Source organism: Myripristis murdjan, chromosome 8 (assembly GCF_902150065.1).
Source record: "Myripristis murdjan chromosome 8, fMyrMur1.1, whole genome shotgun sequence".
Classification (NCBI taxonomy): domain Eukaryota; kingdom Metazoa; phylum Chordata; class Actinopteri; order Holocentriformes; family Holocentridae; genus Myripristis; species Myripristis murdjan.
The window spans coordinates 12,004,709-12,016,776 of record NC_043987.1 but is presented as its reverse complement, the minus strand read 5'-3'; the positions used below and the strand labels follow the sequence as shown (position 1 = coordinate 12,016,776).

At 43.3% G+C, this 12,068-nt stretch overlaps 1 protein-coding gene across 2 annotated transcripts in view; it reads left to right on the top strand.

Moving 5' to 3' along the window:
* The window catches only part of LOC115362905 (myosin-9-like), a 36,389-nt gene that overhangs the window by 6,075 nt on the left and 18,246 nt on the right, over positions 1-12,068 (top strand). The window contains exons 2-6 of one of the 2 annotated variants that reach the window (XM_030056891.1): positions 5,221-5,552; positions 8,088-8,244; positions 9,509-9,536; positions 10,020-10,113; positions 10,894-10,914. In XM_030056891.1, coding sequence (XP_029912751.1) covers positions 5,226-5,552; positions 8,088-8,244; positions 9,509-9,536; positions 10,020-10,113; positions 10,894-10,914 — 627 coding nt within the window. In that variant the 5' untranslated portion in view covers positions 5,221-5,225. The remainder of the gene's footprint in view (positions 1-5,220; positions 5,553-8,087; positions 8,245-9,508; positions 9,537-10,019; positions 10,114-10,893; positions 10,915-12,068) is intronic. The other variant, XM_030056892.1, reaches the window with a different exon arrangement.

Below are 12,068 nucleotides of genomic sequence, written 5' to 3'. Positions count from 1 at the left end.
GATACCATGTAGCTTGATCTTCACAAAGACCATTGTTAGATTATCAAGACTTGATCCAACAATGGCATAGCTGTCAGTGCTGGAAAAAAAAAAAGTTTAAAAGTATGGCAGTAATATCACACTTGATACCATGTAGTTTGATCTTTACAAAGACCATTGTTAGATTATCAAGACTTGATCCAACAATGGCATAGCTGTCAGTGCTGGAAAAAAAAAAAGTTTAAATCGAATCATGACCTTAAAATCAAAAGGCAGATTGAATCGTGGGTACGGAAACGTGATACCCCTAGTGTCATATCCTTGTGTAAAAGGCTTCATAAGAGTTTAGGGATACAGTTTTATGAGCTTGTTAGACTGTTTTAGTCATGTTATTTACTTCTGCCTGTTTGGTCATCATATTCAAATCATTAATGATTATTTATCAAAAATCTCTTAACCCTAACTCTGTAAATATATATATATTTTTGAAGCACCAACAGTCACCCCCCATAATGCTGTCACAATATCGATAGCATGGTATTCGTTAAAAAGTATTGTGACATTTGATTTAGTCCATATTGCCCACCCTTGTAGCTGGGTCATGCTGAAGCCAGGATGTGGGGCCCTAGAGGCAGAGATGGAGTGTTTGTTGGAAAGAGTGATATAAACAGCCCAAGCCAAACAGACGAGGGTGACAACAGTGCAAGACAACATCCACAGGATGAGGACAAGAGCAGATGGAGCCCAGCAGAGGCTAGTAGATGTTGAAATGTGTTTCAGTCAGTTGGGGAGATGGGAGCCCGGTTTTATCGACTCCTGCCGTTCCATTAATATTCCTATCAATGGGACAGTCAAAAAGCCACAGCTGGTTTATGGGTTCCCTTTAGCCGGGTGGAGAGAGACACACTTTTACTGTAAATGGTAATGCTGTTAAAAGTAGTCCCTTGCCCCCTTGCTCTGTGAAGACGATTCACCTCCTGGCTTTTTCAGCAACTCAACACATCCCTTTCTGAGCTGGAGTGAAGGGAAGTCGCTGAGCTGGAATGGAATGAGAAGGGAGAGGAAGGGGAGTGAGTGAGATGGATGGACGTACAAACAGACGAGCTCAAGTTTTAAAAAGAGTGAGGCTGGCTTGCTTTCTTAAGAGAGCCGGGGTCTGAAGAGGAGGTGCGGTTGCAGCTCTTCCCTGGACATTTTCCTTTCCTCTCAGCGTTCCTCCTCTTCCTCCTCTCTTCCCCAAAGCCCTCACTATTGCATCACTTCCTTTCTTTGTAACCACATACTGCTCTTTGTGATCAAGCCCGTTTCTAAAATCAGCCTCTCTCCTCTCTTCCTCATGATATTTATTTTATGGTTCCTCTTTCTTTTTCCTGCAGGCTGTTTCTTTGCCTGGATATCGCTGGCTGTCAGCATTTTTGTTTGGACGTTTTTATAGGCTAATCCTTTAATGGACTCTCAGTCAGGTTCAGGGATTTGGTGAAGGCTCTCAGTTTTGAGATGACAGTATCCTTCCTACCATCATGTATTCAATTAATGAGTAAGCCTCGTTATTATGAATAACTGGCTAAACTAATCTCCCTCAACAGGACAGATAGTGGATGTTTTCACAGCTAAGTGGTGTTATAAAGTGACAGGGAATCAGGGAGGCAGGACTTGCTTCATACAGGATTATAGAAAACTTGGCAGGGGAGGCAGAGGTCTGCATGAATTCCTGTGGATAGGAGGGAAGGTGAGGTGGTGGGGACACGATGCCGGATGAGTCAAAATACAGAGTTTCATCTCAAATGTCAGGTAACTCTCAGGTTTCACATGGGAAGGCCTACAGGTGTAAAAAAAAAAAAAAAATCCCCTTTTTTCCTGCTTAACTTTATATAGAACAACGCTCGTCAAAGTAGAATAGATGTTAGAATAAATTTAGTCCTCCTGCTAATCTCAGGAGAGGGAGTGGGGACTTTTCAAGTGTGTCACACTTATCTGTGTCAAGGCATGTGAGTAGGACATCAACACAGAGCATAGCATGCAATTCATACTTGGCACCAACCTGCATGTTCTTTTCCACAAATAAAGTAATTTATTTGTAAGCAGCTCACAAATAAACACTCAGGGTATTTCTGTACTGCAGCACTGAACATCTGGGATCTGCAGCCTCCTGTAAATTGTCTCTGGTTTAACATTATTGATATTAATGACTTAGCCAAACAGTGCAGGGTAATGATGCTTGAACCCTGTACTCCAGGCAACAGATGGTGTATGTTAGAGGTGTTTGTTTGTGAGGTTGTTTCCATGTAGGCCAACATGTCTCCTTACACCCAGAGCATGAAGGTTGACTAGAGCTCGAAAAAACAGATAAACATCAACGCTAGAGAAGCTTTGGGTGTGTTTAGCCTGTTCTCCCTCATTGCTTATTTTTGCCAAACAACAGAGCAACAGGGAATGCAGTCGTGGCTTATATTCAGCCCTGCATGGGGCCAAGTCCAAATGTACTGGTGGGTTTAATGGTCATGTAAACGCTCGGGGACCATGGAAACACATGCACTCACACAGAGCCCAGGTTTCACTGTTCTGTACAGTCATGGGTGTGAGGTGATGCTGATTTACCCTGACTGTTGCAAGCAACCCCTTGAGGCACATCTGACCTGCTGAAGTGATGGGAATTGGAAGGATTTAGCAGGAAGGAAAATGAGGAACCGTGTCTGAGAAAGACGGAGGGGGGTGGGGGGGGCGCAGTGAACTAAGGACAGACATTTATGGAATTCCTTTGCTTGCTCTCCCTGATAACGGGTGAGTATGGGAGGAATGCGACCCTGGAAGGACTGGATAAACAGAGGGAGGGGGGTGGTGGTCAGGATTCTGGAGAGGGGAGGGAGACTGGCGGGATGAAGTCAAGCCTGAAGGGACAGGAGGGAGCAAGGAGCAAGCTGGGAAGGAGAGGAGGAGGACTAATTTGTGGGCTGGGTGCCCCAAGTACTATTACAAGATGCACAGAAGGAGGGAGGTAGTATCAGAGCAGAGATGAGAGTGTGGGGCGGGGGGTGATGGAAGTCAGCTGTAGAGTGGCCTGATGGTGTTGAGAGCACAGAGGGAGGCGCCGGTCGTGAGAAGAGCGGTTCTTCTCCCTGCTTTCTTATTCCCAGACCGAGGTTAATGTGCTGGAACGAACAGGCCAGACTCGACCCTGCTAGAATTGCACTAACCTCTGCTACTCTCAAGGGCCTGTCACCTTTTTTTTTTTTTTTTTTAATTTTATTTTTTTGGAGTTGATCCATGCTTTTTGCAAGCTGCAATCCATTTTGTGTATGAAGTGTGGGCCATGTTAGTGGCATTTTTGAGATGTTTGACAATTTAACAAATAAGTTGGAAAAAAAGCTCATGGTAATGATATAACTTCACTGTTACCCAAATTAAAATTAGGGGTGTCAGATTTGGAAAGAACAGTGTCTGAGCTATCATTCAGAGCTCTCATTTGAATTAGCTGATGCCTCAGTAGCCACTAGAATTCCTGGGGTCCGGGAAAATTATAAGACTTTAAAACACAGTTCACATCCCAAGACAGCTAGACAGTAAATTATGAAGCGTTCATACACACTTATAGTACACCAAACATTTTTAGAAATTCCATGGGTATAAGATATACATTAAGCTTTCAGAATATAAGATTAGATGTCACATTAAACCCAGGTAATAAGTAAAGGAAATGCATGGGTTTGCAGATTTCTTCTGCACTGTCATGTACAAGTGCTGTTTTAGTAAGCTAACCATGAGAATTTGGCATCAGTGAAGCCCTCCCACTGCAAATTATTCTCATGGCGAGATATGAAAAGCTTCCAGCCAATAATTAATGTCAAACATGATGATTAGTGGAAGAACAGACTGAACCTGACCTGTAGTTGCATGATTTTCTTAGTGTTTGCATATGTGCAACAGAGCGTATGCAAACAAGGCAGTACTAGTCACTGTAGATGCAACTCTGGGCTTCCCCTGGGAGTGTGAGGGAGCATTCAGGGAGGTGAAACACCCTGGTGGTGATGGGGAAAACGGTGTCATGCTCTTGTTGTGAAGGAATGATAATTGAGATGGTAAAGTCAGGGGCACCAGAGTCAGTGAAAGCACAGCATGTTTGGCTAATTGCTTGGAGTCCTTCGGCACTCCCTCCGGTTGTGTGACTTACCTCGAGCTTATGCAACGCACTTTCTTCCTCTCTTTCAATACTGGTTATACTGGTCTTGTCAACTTCTATATGGGTTAAACCACACCCCGCCCCAGGGTTTTGTTGATGAGCAGTGAGGTACAGTGAACTGGAGCCAGCGCTCATCACGTTCAGGCCTGTACAAGATGTTGTTCACCTCTGGCAGTGTGCTTATCTTTGATGGGAAAGTTCTGCAGCCAGATTTTGATATCAAACATATGTCTGGGTCCTGATCGGTCCTTGTGAACCCCTTCTGTCAGCAAAGAGGTTTTTATAGTTTGGAGGCTTGACAGACCTCCTCGTGATCCTCCCACCTCAACCTGCTCATTGTCCCTTGCAGCCCAATGTTGAAAAGCACAAAGTGTTTGAAGACAGTCCTCCAAGCATGTAATCAACACAGTTGTTTCCTAAACCACGTATTTAGATGAAATGGTCAGCACATGTTGTGCATTACCACAAATATGAGTTTTTAACAGCAACTTGACTCATTTCATGTTAGGAGGTCTCATTGGTAAACGGAGCAAAAACAGCTGGAAATTTGATTATGGCTGGCCATTAGCAGAAGAGGAACGTGGGGCCTAACTTGACACGGGTGTGTTTTATGTTGAGCTGACCTAACCTGAGCACACTCTGCCTGTTGTACATCCCATCAGCAGTGACCTCTGCATTCCTCAGAGGTTACATGTGAAGCAACAAGAGAAACATCCATTCCAAAACTTTTTTTGTACAAGCTGGAGAGAAAACAGACCAGCTGTTTCTCTACTAAATATTTTTGATGACATGCAGAGAAACACAAGAGTAGTTGAATTTAGTATGTTGGTAAAAGAAAACCTTTGGAATAACCATAATCTGAATGAATCCCTTTTGTATTTGATGTTGTTTGCCCCAGAGGACCATGTTTGGGTATCTGGTTTAAAGGATAAGCGTGATTGGTGAATGGTTTGAAGTTTAGGGTTCTGAACTCTGTCTGCAGTTTCTCAGTTTCATAGCACTAACCACAAATACTCTCTCCTTCTCTCTGTCTTCTCTGTCCATTTTTTTCACCTCCAAAACAGCTACCATGTCGGACGCAGACAAGTTCCTGTACGTGGACCGCAACATGGTCAACAACCCACTGGCACAGGCCGACTGGGCCACCAAGAAGCTGGTCTGGGTGCCTTCAGAGCGTTTGGGCTTCGAGGCCGGCTCTTTGAAGGAGGAGCGTGGCGATGAGTGCCTGGTGGAACTGGCAGACTCTGGTAAGAAGGTGAAGGTCAACAAGGATGACATCCAGAAGATGAACCCACCCAAGTTCAGCAAAGTGGAGGACATGGCCGAGCTTACGTGCCTGAACGAGGCCTCCGTGCTGCACAACCTGAAGGAGAGATACTACTCTGGCCTCATCTACGTGAGTATGGAGCAGCCGCAATCATCCTCACACAACAACAGCACACCTCTTGCTTCCTGAAAGTCAATGCAGCAATATGCATGGGCCTAATATCAGTTTCTGTCCAAGACTTTTCTGTTTTTTCTTTGGATTTTTTTATTGAAGTAACAGCATGCATTTGACTTTAAGCCTTGTGTTTTAGAGAAACTCAGTTAAATTATATCATTATTTCATCTGATAACAGTGTTGCTACATTCCTTGTTGTAAAAGCAGAGTGAATATAGAATAAAAGTGCACTTTGTGAACATGCCTGAAAGATAAATTATCTCATTTTTGTGTCAATTTGCCCAAGGCACATACTCCACATGATCAGCATTATTTGACCCCTCACCATCGTGTTTCATAAGAGTATATGTCAAGTAGCAATGTTGTTAACACTGTTATTCTCAAATGCCCTCTTGACAACTACTACATTAGTTTCCTCCCCTAAAATCAGATTATTGTGGTGACTTTGTCCCTGTGATGTTATCTAAGGCGTTTCCCTCTGACAGAGTGGTTATGAAAGCCCCATTGGCTCATAGAACAACCCCGTCCCGTCTCCAAACCAATCTGTCCCTCTGTCCGAGCTCCTAATCACCATATAGGCCCCATTGTTTGAGACAACCCATTGTGTGCAAATTGTCACTGCAAATAAAGTGTGCAGTGTTTTTGCATATGCTTGGTATGTATGCGCTCTTTCCTTCACCCTCTTCCTCTCGGCCTGTTTTAATTCCTTCTGTTAGTCTTTCTTGCTCGCTCTCTCTGTGTGTGTGTTTGGAGTTATGTTGTAAACAGGAAGCTTCAGGGAACAATGCTGTCCAGAGGGAAAGATGGGGGGGAAAGAGCAAGGGAGGAATGAAGGGAAGGGGGGAGAAGTGATGTTAGTGATGTGTGTGTGTGTGTGTGTGTGGAAGGGGGTTTGGGCCTCAAAGTCCAGTTTCTGGCAGAGATGGATATGGAATGTAAATCGTGCTGTAATTGTTATTACTGCCCCTATAATTAATGGTATTTAGCCCAGTATGTTGGGCTGGGAATGATTTTGGTCTCTGCTATTCTGTGTTTTTGACCTGGTCTTGTCAACACAGCGTACATGCCCTCTCCTCAGCCCCACCCCATGCTCCTTTGGGTATTCAGGCCCTGGTTGTTGGGTTGAGTGCCTCCAGACTATGTATTCTTTAGATTTGCGCTCTCTTGGGGATGAGAGTCTGTAAGCATGAGGGGCGAAGTGCCTGGCAGACCAGGGTACAGAGTTTTAGGAAGGGCAGCGCAGGAATGCAGCACAGAGAACAAGACAAAAACATGGGAGGAGTAGAAGAGTCTTACCAGATTCACAGATCTGGATGTTGGGAGTAGGGGAATTAGTTGAGTTAAAAGAAAGGAATGGGGGAGAGGTTTTGATGGAGGGCTCGGGAAACGATAAAGACGTCATTGAACTCTGAGATACAGTTTAGATATACTGTCTAGTAGGTGCAGTTTTAAATCATCAAGGTTGTTTGTCAGTATCAGCTAGAAGTAGGGTGGGGTTGAGATTACATAACGGAGGAGGAGGAGGAGACCAGTTCAGTGATCAGGAGAGACTTTCAGGCTAATATTAGGGAGCAAGGGGAAGTCTGGTTACGATGAGCGTAACTTACTCATGTCAGAGTGTCCAACTCAGAGTTAAACAAAATTATAGTTAATAAGGAAATTCATAGTTATTCAGGGCTGCCCCCTTAAAGTTGAAGATAAGATAAGCACTAGGCACTCTTAAAAATGCACTGGGAATATACTACAATAGGGAATGGAAAAATATTCTTTTTTATATGCTTTTTAGAACCAGCAATTAATTGGATTAATTAACCAGAGAGTTGTGGAGTTGTCCTTTCCTAGGAAAGCAACGTAACAAACTAATTGACTTAGATTCATTCTCTACAGTCTTTCCCTAATCTAAGCCACAACTGATTTATGGCTAACCCTAACCAATAAGGGGAGTGTACAAATCATCAAACCATCGTATTGACATGCCGACCCTGAGTCGACTGTAGAAATTGTGAGTCGGATACAGCCCTAGAGTTACTTTTATAAAAGAACTGTGTCCCAGTCCATGATCCTGACCCTTCACCTTACACCAGGGGTGTCAAACTCATGCCATGGAGGGCCAAGAGGCTGCAGGTTTTCATTCCAACCAACAACTCCACCAGGTGATTTCACTGATCACCCTACCTCCAAACAGAGAGGCGGGACTAATCAGTGAAATCACCTGGTGGAGTTGTTGGTTGGAATGAAAACCTGCAGCCTCTTGGCCCTCCATGGCACCAGTTTGACACCCCTGCCTTACACTAAACACTGACATATAAATCTCATATGCACTCTCACATAATCCCTGGGATTTGCCCTAAATTTATTAAACAGCCTTCTTACAATCCCATGAGATGCATACTTCGTAAGTTACCTTCACTCTATAATCTTATGCACTCCCATTTCTTGTTTCATATTAATCTACCGCAGGATAAAATGTAGCCTCTGTGTGCTTTGCAGACATACTCTGGCCTCTTCTGTGTGGTCATAAATCCCTACAAGAACCTGCCCATCTACTCAGAGGAGATTATCGAAATGTACAAGGGCAAGAAGAGGCACGAGATGCCACCCCACATCTATGCCATCACCGACACATCCTACAGAAGCATGATGCAGGGTAAGTGCCCAACAAAACCATCACGCTGAGTCAGTCATGAAAACAGGAGAGGACTTACAATCTCAACAGGATTGTTAATGAAATCGCTTGTTCAAAATTAACATTTGTTTTAGATTTCAGATGAATTCTTTCCAGCATTGTTTTAGCCTGTGATAGGGTTTCTCTAAAGATTTTATTGTCAGTGAAGCTACTGTGCTCTTGAGTGGTACCACACGGAGCTATAAATTATAAAACTCCTTGGAGGATGTGTTTTATGCATACAAATTATTGCCATGTTATTCCTGTCATTGCCTTCTCTAAAAATTTTAATGAGGAGAGTGAGAATAGATTATATATGCAGTTTGGTCTTTTTAAATGGAGGGCTCTGGGGACCCGAGTAGCTGCAGGGAACGAAAGCCAATCCTAGCTCCTCAACCAGAGAATATTTCATATCATTAACTTGCCTCCACGGGCTGTAGCAAAATGCCAGACGCTCAATTCCAGCTAAGTAGGGTTGTATTTTAAAAAGGGTGGTTGTGGTCTCCATTGCTGGGTCCTCCATTATTGAGAAAAAAAATGTTGACTTTATTCCAGATTCTGCTGCATAATCATTTTCAAAATATTATCAAATTATAATTCTTTTTCCATACATAGGGTGAAGATTTAAATTTGTTTTAATTCTGGATAAACCGCAGAAATCGCTTAAAAAGAAGTCAACAAAACCTGCAAAAGTCATCGTCAAGATCAGTTTTGTGTGAATCTCGTTATTACCTTAGCACTGAGCACTGAGCACAAGGTCATTAGTGACGGTATAGAGGAGGATGTATCTGTTGTCGTGGCTGCGTATCGGTCCCGCTCACGCCCGTTGTCTTCAAGTACAGACCTCCATGTCATCTGTCATGCAGACCATTCAAACTCATTTCCTTCTTGTCAGTAGTTATTTTCTACATATTTGGCTGCAGTTAAGTGCTCAGACCACATTACAGCAGGCGATATGTAATTAGCCAGTTAGTTTGAAGGCAGGCAGCAGCCTTTCCAGTCACAGGAAGCCGGATATTGATTTCCTGTCTGTGACCACTGTACTTCCTGCTGTAGAGACAAAAGCTGTATGCGCACTCGAGATAGCGCATGCACGCTGTAACTTTTTATAGGGTTAAAGTTTGCCTCTATGTAACTAAAACTCTCACTTGTAATGCTACTTACTTGCAATATTTACTTGCATGCTCGAACTTGACCAGTGTTCTGCAAAAGTTACATAATCATCATTTTCCATGTCTTTCCACAGACCGTGAAGACCAGTCCATTCTCTGCACGTGAGTTTTAGACACCACACAGGCAACATTATTGATTATTTATTGACCTTATTGATATGGCGGCCGTTCTGAACACTAAGGGCAAGAGGAAGAGCAAATTCAACTTAGTTTTGTCATACTGTTGTTTACAGATGCACATTAAGATAAACATTTCTGATTTCAAAGATTCCCTCTGAAATACATTGGAAACCAATAGACATTGGACAATAGACCAATAGACAAACGCAGTGGACATAGGCTAATTTCATAATCAATAGATACAGGCATGTGCAGACCTTAATTATATGTGTAATCAATGCTAGTTTTACACACGTCAGTCTACTTTGTGTTCAAAATGGCCACCATGGTGATGAGGTTCATGTGAAGACATTGTTTCATGTCACTATCAGCTCTTGACCGTCACAGTTTTGGCTTTGTCCCTCGCCTAATCTTCCTCTCATTGTCTTCTCTCTTTATTTTTCTCTGTTTGTCTCCCTCATTCAGAGGAGAGTCTGGTGCTGGTAAGACAGAGAACACCAAGAAGGTCATCCAGTATCTGGCTCATGTTGCCTCCTCTCACAAAACCAAGAAAGATCAGGTCAGTCCTGACTCCTGTCTGCACAGCCCTTCCTTCCTTTATTCCTCTACCTCTTCCAGTCTCGCCTTTTATCTCTAGGTTTCAATTCCTCCCCTTTGTCTCTCACTTCACTCCTTCTCCTTTGTTCATACACCTGACCTCACTTTTCTTAAGTGAAACATGTTTCCTATTTTTCTCCTGTGCTTTTATCTTGCAGGAACAACCCTTTCCTATTCCTCTGTTCTCTCTTTATCAGCCACTTTTGTTTTGTAACTGGATTGTGTCTCTGTGTGCGTGTGTTAGGTGTTTTGTGGTCTCTGTGTAAGAATACACCAGTGCCACTGGCACTTAACATTACACGATTATTAATTCATCATCACATTGTTGTACCCAGATAGATCATTTTCCACAAGAGAAACAAATTATTCTATGGCACAGCTACCGTAGGGGAAAAAAAGGCTGGTGATCAAATTAGTAGCCCTGAAGGCACAAAGACACACAGTAGGGCAGATTTAACAGCTGAACTGTAATATCTTGGCACTATTTGGATATTTTATGTAGCCCAGAGCCCTTACTTCATCTGTGATTTATTCCATTTTGCTGACTTTACTGCAGGTCCTCATCAGAAATAAAACTTAGTGTTAGTCAAGCATTTTGTCAGGCTCCAGTGGAAAACATGCCCTGTGTCATCTGGCGTGCCAGCCGTATGATCGATGCTGACATTTGGGCTCAATGACACCACGTCATCATCTATCATTCCCTTTTTTTGAGGTTGTTGTATTTCTCTCTTCCCATCAACAGAACAGCTCGATCCTGTCACATGTGAGTTACCTCCATCCACTCTTCCTCTCCCCTCCCTCGCGCTGCTGTCATCACCCTCCTCCTCCTCCGCTCCCTCACCCCTCCCTCCTTCTCTCTCGCTGCTCTCTGTCCCCCTGTGCTGCTGGAGTTTGCTCTGTGGTGGGTCACTTGGTATTCAGGGTCAAAAGTGCCATGACTTACCAGCCCATAGGAAGTAGGCAGGAAGTTTACTTGCAGATGTGTGGCAGGCGTATTTGCTTCTGTGAAAAATTCAGCCAGACAACAGTAGGTTAAGTGGTGGTGGGAGGGGGGTGTTGCCAGATTAGAGTAATTTGTCATCTGTAGCTCTATGCCTTTGGCACTAGATTTGGGGATTAAGTCTTATTTTTATATCTGTGTGGCTGAATTTTTCAGGATTTATATCGCTACATCTGTGTGCACACCTGTGAGCCAAGACGTGTGTGTGAGTGTGCTTCTGTCTTCGGTGTGAATTTATACAAGAAATTTTGCTTGGATTGTGTGTGTGTGTGTGTGTGTGTTGTGTTTACAGAATTTCTGCTCCCAACATCCTATGAATTATCTGTTCATAATATACAGGTCTCTGTATATTACACACACACACACACACACACACACACACTTATATCCTGTTGAAGCTACGTGGCCTGTTTGTGTGTGTCCTGAAAATACACCAAAATGATTGGTTATCAAGGCTTTACATTTATCAAGAGTCTCAGAGGGAACATTTGATCGATTTTTGCCTTTGGCTTGTGATGAATTTGATAACTGTGCTACCTTTGAGGCCACCATCCTGAAAAACTTGATAAATGAGTCCCAAGACTCTTGCAGCATAGTGAAAAAAGTCCATCGACTTCTGACAGCAATATTTTTCTCTTTCAGACTTTGACATAGAAGGTGATACCTTTGACTTATCTTATTTTCATTCCACAACCTCAACATATGGGCTGCATCCATAAATCAGTACGGCAGCTGATGGATGTTTAGCTGGTGTTGCTCCATGTTTATTTTGGATGGATTCAAGTGGTCTTCAGCCAGTGGTTCAAAAATCCTTTCTATGAGAGCCTGGGTAGCTCCCAGGTCTGTGTGTGTGTGTATATATGTGTGTGTGTGTGTGTGTGTGTGTGTGTGTGTGTGTGTGTGTGGGAGAGAGGTGG